The sequence below is a fragment of the Babylonia areolata genome, chromosome 3 (genome assembly GCF_041734735.1).
Source record: "Babylonia areolata isolate BAREFJ2019XMU chromosome 3, ASM4173473v1, whole genome shotgun sequence".
Taxonomy (NCBI): Eukaryota; Metazoa; Mollusca; class Gastropoda; order Neogastropoda; family Buccinidae; genus Babylonia; species Babylonia areolata.
In genome coordinates, this window is record NC_134878.1 from 59,922,690 (window position 1) to 59,934,522 (window position 11,833).

Genomic DNA, 11,833 nt, shown 5'->3' on the forward strand with positions numbered 1-11,833 from the left:
CTTAACTGTGTGGTCCCAGTCTTCCCATATTAAGCCCATAGCACATTCAACTCTAGGTAGGAGCTGGCCGCGGGCCAAAAAACCCACCTCCACTGGGATTCGAACCCGCATCCTCCCAGCCATCAGTCCACAGTGCTAACCACTTCGCTATGGTGGCTGGTTATTATCATTATGTTTATTTTTATTTTTTTGCTGCCCTATCATCTGCACCATGTCAGTGGCATTACTTCCTCGCAGCTCATTTAGATTCCCCCATACATGGCCACACCCAGGTTTGTCTGTCACAGTTCCAGCGTTGGCAATCCGCAGGCAACCATTGATGTTAGGTCGCCAGGAGGCCACACACCAGAGGAGACCCTGCACTGCTGCTGAGTCACTTCGGTGGTGTTCAGTGGTGCCTGTTCTGATTCAGCGTACTTAGGACACCACCTACTAAGCCCCCTACTAACGACTGATGGCTTAGTCGCGGAGCCAGATTGAGTGAGCGTTCCTCCCAGTGTGGAGACCGCCACCACGTCCCTCAAACAACAGTCCCCCATGAATCTGCTGACACTGAAGACACTGACAGGACTCACCCCAAGCTTAGAAGTGGAGGGGTATCGAAACTGAGGTCACCATGAGAACAGGGCATGAAAGGCCACAGACTTTGAGACTGTTTTGTTTATATTGATGATGATGAAGGAGGAGGAGGACTATGACGATGTTGCTATGGAGGTCCATTTTGGTTTGGGACTGCGTGACAAGGTTGTACTCTACGCTTCCTATCATAATGATATCCCGGCGTTAACCAGGCCTGAGAGATACAGACACTTGCAGTGTTGGTCAGGTAATTAGAGCAACACACCCAAATATGCATCCTTGAAGTGGATGACACTCGACTGTGTGGTCCCAGTCTCCCCATTTAAGCCCACAGCACACTCAGCTCTGGGTAGGAGCCAGCCACAGGCCGAAAAACCCACCTCCGCTGGGATTCGAACCTGCGTCTTCCCAGCTGTCAGTCCACGATGCTAACCACTTCGCCACGGCGGCTGGTATCATTATTTTTTCATGTAATTGACTTATCCATTTATTTCTTTTGTTTTTGTTTGTTTTTTCATTTGTTTTGTTGTTGTTGGGTTTTTTTTGTTTGTTTGCTATTTTGATTTATCAGTTCATTAATTTAATTACTTATCTATTTATTTACTTTTGTATCCGATTTTCCTTATTTTCTTCTTATTTTCCATAAATGCCTGACGATCCACATTGGGTTAAACTGCTGGTCAGGCATCTGCTTAGCAGATGTGATGTAACATATATGGATTTGTCCAAACGCAGTGATGCCTCCTTGAGTAACTGAACTGAACTGAACTGCTTTGACAAACTAATGTTGTCTAATATCTCAACTCAGTTGATTTTTCACTATTTTAGTTCACACACATGACCATGAAATATTCATTTGATCATGACTGAGTTGCTTTCTCAGATATAGTCCTTCAAATTAACATAAGAAGAAAAAAAAAAGTTCAGCACCCTTTTCAACCAAAACTTATTCACTGCCAGTGACAAAGTTTGATGAAATGGAAATGGTTTAACCTTTAGCATGCCAACAGCGACAGGAGTCGCCAAACAGTACTTATCTCCAGCAGCCAGCGGTGACAGCTGGCGACCAGCTTAGGGTGTTTGAATTTGGTGCCCATATTATACAAATTCCAACAGCCTTGACCCCCAGTTAGTCATACATCCGGTTTCAGAACAAGGCTTCACCCATTTGCTTTTAATCTTATTGATTTTACTGGAGTTTTCTAAGTTTTATGATGTTTTGGGTTTTTTTTTAGTGAATTTCAGATGCAAGTCGAGATGGTGCATTGGCAGCTTGAGGAGATTTTAGAGTTCTTCCTCCGTGATGATTCTGAAGATGAATTTGAAAGTTTTTCTGCCAGAATATCTTTGACAAATCCTCCCGAAACCTGGAGGGGGTCAGGCTGGTGTTCTCCTGACCCACTCCCGGGAGGGTCACTACCTTGTCGTGGTCGGGAGGCTTAGTGGCCAGTGATCGAGCGAGCTATGTCGGCGGGGGCATCAGTGCTTCTTGGGGTTTGGTGCTCTGGTCCCAGGTCTTAATTGACAGCCTACATAGCCATCGTAGCTGTTAGGGCTGAATAAGTGGTGGTTTTGTACTGATGCCCCTGATAGGGCTTCCCATGCCGAACAGGTCGTGAGTGAGGCCCAAACTAAACGTGACCCACTGTCCCTTTCGCTATTCTTTGTTCTTCTTTTTACCGCCTCTTTTCTGTCCTCAGCTCCCCATCAAGCCTTCTTTTCCACATTCTTTTTTTCTCTGCGGCCTTCTTTAGGCCCGCCGTGTTTGCCGTGCGGCGCGACCTGTGATGGAGGGGAATGAGATCCTGGGGATTGAGAGAGCACGCTGCTCTCAACACATCCCTTTGGCTCGGACCTCTCCTAAGACAGGCGGCACACATTGGCCCGTGTGTGTCAATCGGCTACCCCTTCGTGGGGCTGGGTCAAGACTGGCAGTTTAGTGGCTGACGAAGGTAACCCCCGTAGTGCTCGGCTCTCTGTCCCCGGGAGCTGGGCATGATCGGGGGGGAGCACGTTGGAGCTGGGCTGCTGGTTGTATATCCCTCCCGAAACCTGGAAGGGGTCAAGCTGGTGTTCCCTTGACCCTGGCCCCTAAGTTGGACCCCATGGTGGGTGGGTAAGGGAGGGATGAATTCACATTTTTCTTTCAACATGAATCCTAAACAAATACACCCCCCCAAACTCGGAAAAAGACGACGACAGGGAACGGACGACTCAGACTCTGAGTCGGAGGTCGTCGAGACCTCTGGTTTTTGGCCATCGTGGCTAGTGATGGAGGGCGCTGATGACGACAAGCCCTTGTCGGCTCTCAGCCCCTTCGCTGTCCAGAAGGGCTTTCAGTGTCTGGCAGGATCGCTCAGATCCATCAAGAGGCTGAGGAGCGGAGCGTTTTTAGTACAGACAGAATCCAAAAGACAGACACAGCTCCTTCTCAAGGCGACCACTTTCGTGGATAGGGCAGTGAAGATTTCCCCTCACAAAGGTCTCAACTGCTCAAAGGGAGTCATCAGATGCCCGGAGTTGAAAGGTGTGTCTGAGGCCGAGATCAAGAGCGAACTGTCCTCTCAGGGAGTGACCGATGTGTACAGGGTGACGGTGAGGAAGGGGTCGGACAGAGTCCCGACCAACACTTTCTTCCTCACCTTCTGCTGCCCGGATGTCCCCAAGGACATTCGGGTCGGATACCTGCTAGTTAATGTCAGCCTGTACGTACCGTCCCCTCTGAGATGCTTTAAGTGTCAGAAATTCGGACACGTGAGAGACAGATGTAAGGAGGAAGAGGCGTGTGGCACCTGTTCGAAGGCGGCGCACCAGGGCGATTGCGTCAGTGCAGCCCTGTGTGCGAACTGCGGAGGTGGCCACCCGTCCTCATCGAAGGACTGCCCCGCCTGGAAGAAAGAAAAACAAATTCAGAAAGTCAAGACAGAACAGAAAATTTCCTTCTTTGAGGCAAGGAAACAGGTGGAGGCCGCGTCGCCTAGGACGTCGTATGCCTCTGTCGTCAGATCCGGGACGGTGGACGTCGCAGTCCAGACAACGTCCACAGGAACGCAGACGGACGACTTAACCGCCTCGTCGGAACCGTTGGCCTTGGGTGGAGGCGCTGTGTCCACCCCTTCCCATCCTGCGCGGCAGTCCTCAGGGGCTGCTGGGCGGGAGAGAAAAGCCTCGGGCGGAGGCACGTTGTCCGCCTCCCGCCCCACCCCACCCCCCGGCCCCCCTCGCCCCGCCTCTCGTCTGCCTGGCCCTCGGGCTGGCGGAAGTGGCCGGAAGCCCCCCGCACCTCCAAAACTCAAGGAGGGGAGGGCTGTGGCCACGGCGGGATCGGGAGGGGCCGAGGTGGTGGATATTCCGACCCGGTCGGAACCCGAAAAATTTATGTCAAAGAACAAATATTCCATCCTGGCGGACCTTGAGCCACCGCAAGTGGAGGAGCAGGGGGTAGCGATGGAATAGGCTGCTGCTTTATTTTTTTTAAAAAAAAACCTTTTTAATGGCAGTGATCCACTGGAATATCCGGGGATTCTATGCCAACTTCCAGGAACTCCAGCTCCTTTGTCGTGCTTTGAAACCTTCAGTGCTGGCACTGCAGGAGACTCTGCAAAGAGATGGCAAGGTTTTATCTCTCTCTGGTTTTAACTCCGTTTTTAAACCCGCTCAACCGAAGCAAGAGGGGTTGACGGGAGGTGTCGCTCTTTTTATTCGAAAGTCCCTTTTATACAGTACAGTTCTTTTAAGCACCCCTTTACAGGCGGTGGCAGTCAGAGTCACGCTCGAGAAAACCATCACTGTCTGCTCTCTCTACCTTCCCCCTTCCGTCCGTGTTCTGAGGCAGGACCTCATGAACCTGGTCGACCAGCTCCCACGTCCGTTTTTACTGTTGGGCGACTTCAACGGACACTCCCCGCTCTGGGGAAGTGAGATGACATCAGCCCGAGGTCTTCTCTTAGAAAACCTTCTCTCTGACATGGACTTGTGCTGTCTTAACGACAAGTCTCCCACTTACCTGCATCTGTCCTCTGGAAAGCTCTCGTGTTTAGATCTGTCGGTCTGCGATCCATCGTTGGTCCTGGACTACGAGTGGAAAGTGCACGACGATCTGCACGGGAGTGACCACTTTCCTGTCGTCCTCCGCCCCACAGATGGAGAAGGTGACTCTCTGCCTGACCACCTGTACTACGACAAAGCAGACTGGAGTTTTTTTACCACCAAGATAAGAGCGGAGCTGCAGGAAGAAACAGTATTGAAAAGCAAGGACCCTGCTGACGCTCTGACTCGGATCGTTTTAGATTGCGCCAAAGCAGCAGTCCCATCGTCTACCTCCAAGCCTCAGGTCCCTAGAACGCCCTGGTTCAACGCGGAATGTCGGGAGGCCCGCAAGTCTCGGAAGAGAGCGCAGCGACGCGTCTTTCGGAGACCGGAGTCCGATAGCGTTCGAACCCATCAACAGCTGAGGGCGAAAGCCAGGTATGTTTTTAAAAAGAGCCAGAGGAAGTCTTGGAGAGATTTCTGCTCTTCCTTAACCTCCAACACACCCAAGAAGAAAGTGTGGAGGGTTTTAAAAAGAATTAAGGGCAAAAACGCATGCCCGACCTTCCACCATCTTAAACTTTCAGACGCTCTGGTCACAGAGAAGAAAGCAGTTGCCAATTTGCTTGCCTCCACAATAGAACAGAACTCGAGATCTGCTAACAAATCTGCTCGCTTTCTTAAAACCAAAAACCTGTCAGAAAAAACACCATGTAACTTCTTTTCCGACAACACAGAGAATTACAACCTTCCTTTCACAATGAACGAACTTAAATCTGCCCTTCAGACCTGTACGGATTCCTGTCCAGGAATGGACGAAGTCCATTATAAACTCCTAAAGCACCTTCCCCAAACCTGTCTGGACACCCTGCTTAAAGTTTATAACCACATCTGGGTCACAGGCTTCTTTCCACCCTCCTGGCGGAAAGCCCTCATAATCCCGCTGCCGAAACCGGGAAAAGACCCCTCGAACCCCTCCAACTACCGCCCAATTGCACTGACCAGCTGCGTCTGCAAACTGATGGAGAAGATGGTCAACGGTAGACTGATGTGGAAACTAGAGACCGACAGCCTTCTGGCGAAGGAACAGTGCGGTTTCCGCAAGCATCGCTCTACCGTTGACCATCTGGTTCGTCTGGAAACCACGATAAGAAATGCTTTCGTCAACAAACAACATGTGGTGGCCATATTTTTTGACCTGGAGAAAGCTTACGATACCACGTGGAAATTTGGTATTCTTTCCGACTTGCACAAGCTCGGCTTCCGAGGACACCTGCCTCAGTTTATCCACAATTTTTTACAAGACAGACAATTCCAGGTGAGAGTCGGCACCACCCTGTCCGACATTCACGAGCAGGAGCTGGGTGTCCCGCAGGGGAGCATCCTGTCGCCGGCTCTGTTCAGCATCAAAATTAATGACATCGTTCAATCCGTTCAGAGAGGATCGGACAGCTCGCTGTTCGTGGATGATTTTGCTTTATATGCAACCGGCAGCACGTACGCCAGCATCCAGCGACGGCTTCAGCTCTGCGTCAACAAAATCCAGTGTTGGGCAGAGGAGAATGGCTTCACATTTTCGTCCTCCAAAACTGAATGCATCCACTTTCATAATTTTCGCCAATTCTATCAGGACCCTGAAATCCGTCTGGGAACATCCACCATCCCGGCGGTCAAGGAAGCCAGATTTCTAGGGGTGGTCTTCGATCAGAAGCTGAATTTTCTCAGCCACATTAAACAGCTGAAAATATCTTGCCTAAAAGCCCTGAACATCATCCGAGTTGTGGCACACACGAACTGGGGTGCTGATAAGAGGACTCTCTTGCACCTCTACAGAGCCCTGGTCCGGTCCAAACTGGATTATGGAAGTGTTGTATACGGCTCGGCCAGACCGTCCTACCTGAAACTGTTGGACCCTGTACACCACCAAGGGCTCCGTCTCAGCTTGGGTGCTTTCCGCACCACCCCTGTGCACAGCCTGTACGCAGAGGCGGGGGAACCGCCTCTTTCCAACCGCAGACTGAAGCTGACCCTGAACTATTATTTGAAATTGTTTTCGGAACCTACAAACCCTGCTTACGATGCTGTATTCAACAACCCTTTCGATAAGAAATTTACAGACAACCCAAACTGCATACCTCCTCTCGGACTCCGCATTCAGCCGCACTTGGAAAATGCCAATCTGGATGTCGGTGGCATCTCAGATTTCTCTAAGTTCCCTGACAGCCCCCCGTGGACCTTTACAACACCTGAGGTCCGATTCGATCTGGCCTCGTACCGTAAGGACACCACCAGTTCTCTGGCCTACAGAACCTACTTTTCGGAACTGTGCCACAAATTCCCCACCTTTCAAGGCATCTTCACTGACGGTTCCAAGTCAGAGGACGGAGTCGCCGCATCTGCGTTCTGTCCCGCCTTTCCTGACCGGCCCTCAACGGAACACATCCTGTCTGACAGCTCGGTATACACCGCGGAACTGACCGCACTGGTCCTGGGGTTAAAAATGGTTCTCTCTTCCAAACAGAAGAGATTCATGATCTTTTCCGACTCCTTATCAGCCCTGGAGGCGATCGCCTGCAGGAATATCACTCATCCCAAACTGCTGGAATTTTATGAAACTTTTACTCTCGCAACGAAGAAAGGATACGAGGTTGTGTTGGCCTGGGTTCCCGGACATGTTGGCATTCGTGGTAACGAAAGGGCGGACCTGCTGGCCAGGAACGCTGTAAAGAATGAATTGTCCAGATCCTTGGTACCCTATACAGACATGAAGCGGAAGGTCAGTACTTACGTTAAGGATCTTTGGCAAGAGAAGTGGAACACCCAGATGGACAACAAGCTCTTCCAGATCCGTCCGGACCTAGGGGAGACCCTCCCTTCGGGGGTGAAGAACAGAAAGGAGGAATCTGTGCTGTGCAGACTGCGTACGGGGCACACTTTTTTTACTCATTCTTACTTGTTGAAGGGGGAGGAGGCCCCTCGATGCGTTCCCTGTGACGAGCCTCTCACCGTGAAACACGTGCTCCTTGACTGTTGGGATCTGCATGACGTTAGACGCAGACATTACACGGCGGTTTCTTTGAAGACTTTGTTTCGTGATGTCCCTCCGTGGGCGCTGATGGACTTCTTAAAAGAAGTGAACCTTTTTAACCAGATTTGAAGGTTTTAAACTATGGAAGTTTTTTTTTAACTTTGGAGTGGAAAGTTTGAAGTGGTGACTCGTTTTAATTGGTTGGTTTTTTTTAGCCTTGTAGTAGTAATTGACGCGGCGATAGCCTTGAGATGGCCTTAGTGGTCGGCGAGGCTCTAAGCACCATAATTTCATTTCATTTCATTTCATCTTTGACAAATGGATGATTATGTTGATGTGAATGTGCGCATCTTGTACATTTCGATAACGGTGACGAAAAAGGTATGCCGAGTGGGTATTTTCATGACTGGCTGGTTGGGTTTTCGGAAATCACGGATGCGGCAATAATTCATGAAAATTTATTAGATGCATATTATTATTTTCTCTTTTTACCGGGCTATGGTTGATCTGCTTATCATTTTAGCAAACATATAATAAAATATGCGGGGTAGGAGAAACAAAAACTGCCAAAAGCATATTGTTATCGTGTTTGGTGTTATATCAACTGGGCTCAGATTAAATCTTTTCTGTGTCTTCTTTCTTTGATCTGCCTTACAAAACAATCATTTTATGATCCATTGATTGAAATTTCAAGGTTCTGAAGTGTCATGTCTGAGTACCAAGGCCATGCTTCAAGAATAAAGTAGAAAAAACAACATGCACCTCTCAAACTTACAAGTAAACACTGTTTGTTGTTTCCATATTATTCTGTTTTATTTATTTCATTTTACCACTCATATTCTAAATTATAAAGGCATTTCTGCATGGTCTTCAATGTTCATCATAACCACATACAAAATTTCACATCAGTTCAGCTCAGCTCAGCTCAGCTCAGCTCAGCTCAGCTGCCCCATGGCGGTTGCCGTTGGGGCGCTACAGATGACCTGTCAACCAGTCCTCTCCATCCATCCCTGTCTTTCGCACATTTGACCGCCTCGCTCAGCTTCAATCCTGTCCATTCTGTGATGTTGTCTTCCCATCTCTTCTTCTGTCTTCCTCTCTTCCTTCCTTCTCTGACTGTTCCCTGGAGCACTGTCTTGGCAAGCCCCTCTCCTCTTGTTACGTGGCCGAACCATTTTAATTTGCGCCTCTTGATGGTGGTGAGAAGATCTTCATAGGGACCAGTGGCTTGCCTTATTCTGTTTTTGACTTCCTCATTGGTTATGTGGTCTTTGTAAGAGATGCCAAGCAGTCTTCTGAAGCATCTCATTTCTGAGGCCTGAATCCTCTTCTCTAATTCTGCTGTAAGGGTCCATGTTTCACAAGCATACAGGAGAACTGAGTAGATAAGGGAACGCATGAGTCTTATCTTTGAGCTGAGCTTGACTGCCTTGTCCTTCCAAATGGTGTTCAACTTGGCTAGTGTTGCAGCTGTCATTGCAATTCTGGCTAATACTTCAGGCTTGGACCCCTCATCTGAAACTATTGCTCCAAGGTATTTGAAATTCTTCACGGTTTCAAGCTTTTCTCCGTTGGCAGTGATGTCAGTTTGGATGCCATTGTCATTGTTTGTCATCAGTTTTGTTTTGTTTGCACTGATTTCCATGCCGTAAGCTGTGGCAGATCTGTCTAGTTGCCTGACCAGGTTCTCCAGTTCTTGTTCTGAGCCTGCGAGTCCGTCTATATCATCAGCAAAACGCAGGTTTGTGATTGTTCTGCCACCAATGCTGACTGGTTGTATTCATTATGTAGCGAATCTTAGGCAATGACGCCTGGCGGAGCCCATCCCTCTCCAGGCCTGGCCACGGCCGACTTCCCCCAACTCGGAGGCTCGCCCTGGCCACGGGCACTTAGCCGTTGAAGTTCCTTCTGAACCCCTTCCGCCCTGGCCGGTGATCTGCTTCTAGGAGATCCTTCGCCCAGTGGTGCAGTGTCAACACCACCCCCTCACGTGGTTTAGCCCGCCAGCTGAGGCGGTGAACCGGGGTGTGACGCTTGGAGTCAGCACGTGAGAGATTTAGGAGTTGGATGAGGACCAGTGATGCCCGTCCTCCTAACTAGGTAGGAGCAGCTGCCGAGCAACAAAGGTACTACCTCTATCCAGAGCCCCCTACACCCCTTCACATCAGTGCTGTTATTCAAATATAAGTTACAGGTGTTTGTATGCAAGTAGTTTCATGCTCAAAGCCAGTCACAGAAAATAATCTGGCTACAGAGGAACCAGTGCTGGAAAAAATGTGGCATGCTAGAGGTTAAATAGCTGAGCAAAAGGAGCAGTATGTAATTTTAAAAAAATTCATATTATAATGTAGGTATCCTGAGCATGTCATTACAACTTGCAACACACTCTGTTCACTAAAGTACCAACTACAGTGGCAAAGCAAAAGCAGCAATGTCACTGGTCTGGACAATTAATGAAGCTAGAAGGAGAACAAAAAGTGGCCTGCAGATAATCTGTGAACAAGAATTCTCCATTTGTGGCTTCACAACAAAACTGACTGTAAAATCAATGTTTAGTTTTCTGAGGAAATGAACTGTCATATAATTTGCATAAATGTTTTAACAGTTGTGTACCATTTATGTGGAACAGGGGTGTTAAATGATTAAAGGACATATATGTTTTTTTAATTTATCTTTTGATATAGTGAAATGTTTCTTGTGTGTTGCAGGGGAGGGTATGTCACTGCCTGTGGTGAAAGATGGAGGGTTAGTGGAAAATGATAGCATCACTTCAGACATACTGAGGACAGGGGACGATGTGTCAGCCAGTGCCACAACATCTGCTTCTACCAAGCCACACAAAAAATCAAAACGGAAGAACCCAAGTAGGTTTGCTTTTGGCTCTTGTAAGCAGTCCTGATGAATGTAACTTGCTTGTGGACTGATAAATGGTGAAGTTTATCAAATGTGTGGGAGAGGATTCAGCTCTTCAACAGTGTGATAGCAGACTTATGTGACAGACATCTATCCTGATACTGTGTGGTTGGTATGATGGCTGGTTTTTAACAGCAGTGGAGAATGGTATACAATGCAGAGGTGAAGGACGGTATGCCAGGAGACTAGCTACATTCAAAGCAAACAAGGTAGAAAATTTTGGGCTTTCAAACTCTGATTTGGCCCATGCTAAACCTTACTTTCATGTACATCAGCTGAACACATTGTTTTTTTCCCAGGTGTCTTTGGTTTGCTTTTGACTGATACAGCTTGACCAGATATGCTGAGCCCATGTTTTCTGGGGCCTGCATGGCATCATGGAATATATCATGGGGCCACTTGTTGCACTGAAAGTACAGTTTATAGTGGGTTCACTGTAAACCATGTATCTCACTTTTTTCAGTTAGTTCTGCAGCCACATTCTTAGATGTGATTTGATGAATGAAAGTTTTGTGATCAGTACATTCCTATCCAAACAGCAGGCATCAAGTTCGGGGAGGCTTGTATTGTCACACTGCAGACTCCATAGTGTGACAGTTTAGTAGCTGCAGACTTTTGGGAAAGGAAACATTATAAGCACCCAGGGATGTTGCGTATTTTTGTGGTGGTAGTTCCCTTTTTTAAGTGATTTTTTTTTTGGGGGGGGGGGGGGGGCAGAGAAAGTGGAGATTTTTTTTTTTTTTGCATCTTGAAGCAGGTGTTGTACCACATGATGTAAGCGTTGCATGGGGAGATGTGTCCAGCTACATTGTTGAGGGGCGTTCTCTATGGCTTCAGTGATTTTTCTCAGTGGAGGTATTCCAAACTTTCTCTGACCCAGATCTATGCTTTTCAACTTATGTCCAGTGTCTTTGCAGTGTTCACACAACTGCCAAAGAGCACCAGTTGATACAGTGGAGTCTGTTACCAGTGCTCTTTCCAGTGTAGTCATTGTTTCAGACATCACAGGCACATGAGAGGTTTTGTCTCTTAGATGAACATGCAGTGACCTTGGTTTATAATTTCATGTAAAAGACTAGTAACCAGACCATCACACAAGGTATATTGAATGGAAGGATTAGAATCCTAGTCCAAGCTGGATTTGATCTTGTACCCCGGATTCCTAGTCAATTGCTGTATCTTTAGGCCACCCCTCGCATGCATGGAGCCCATCCTTAAACAAAGCTGATGGGTGTTTCCAACATCAACCCAGCAAGAATGAGCTAAGGTGGCACTAGGACCTGC

The 11,833-nt window shown here is 48.1% G+C and overlaps 1 protein-coding gene across 2 annotated transcripts in view; it reads left to right on the forward strand.

Annotated features, from left to right (window-relative positions):
- LOC143280647 (serine/threonine-protein kinase STK11-like) overlaps window positions 1-11,218 on the forward strand; it is a 169,777-nt gene extending 158,559 nt beyond the window's left edge. For both annotated transcript variants that reach the window (XM_076585374.1, XM_076585375.1), the window contains exon 9: window positions 10,345-11,218. In XM_076585374.1, the coding sequence (XP_076441489.1) occupies window positions 10,345-10,535 (191 nt within the window). In that variant the 3' untranslated portion in view covers window positions 10,536-11,218. The remainder of the gene's footprint in view (window positions 1-10,344) is intronic.
- Window positions 11,219-11,833: the final 615 nt, after the last annotated feature.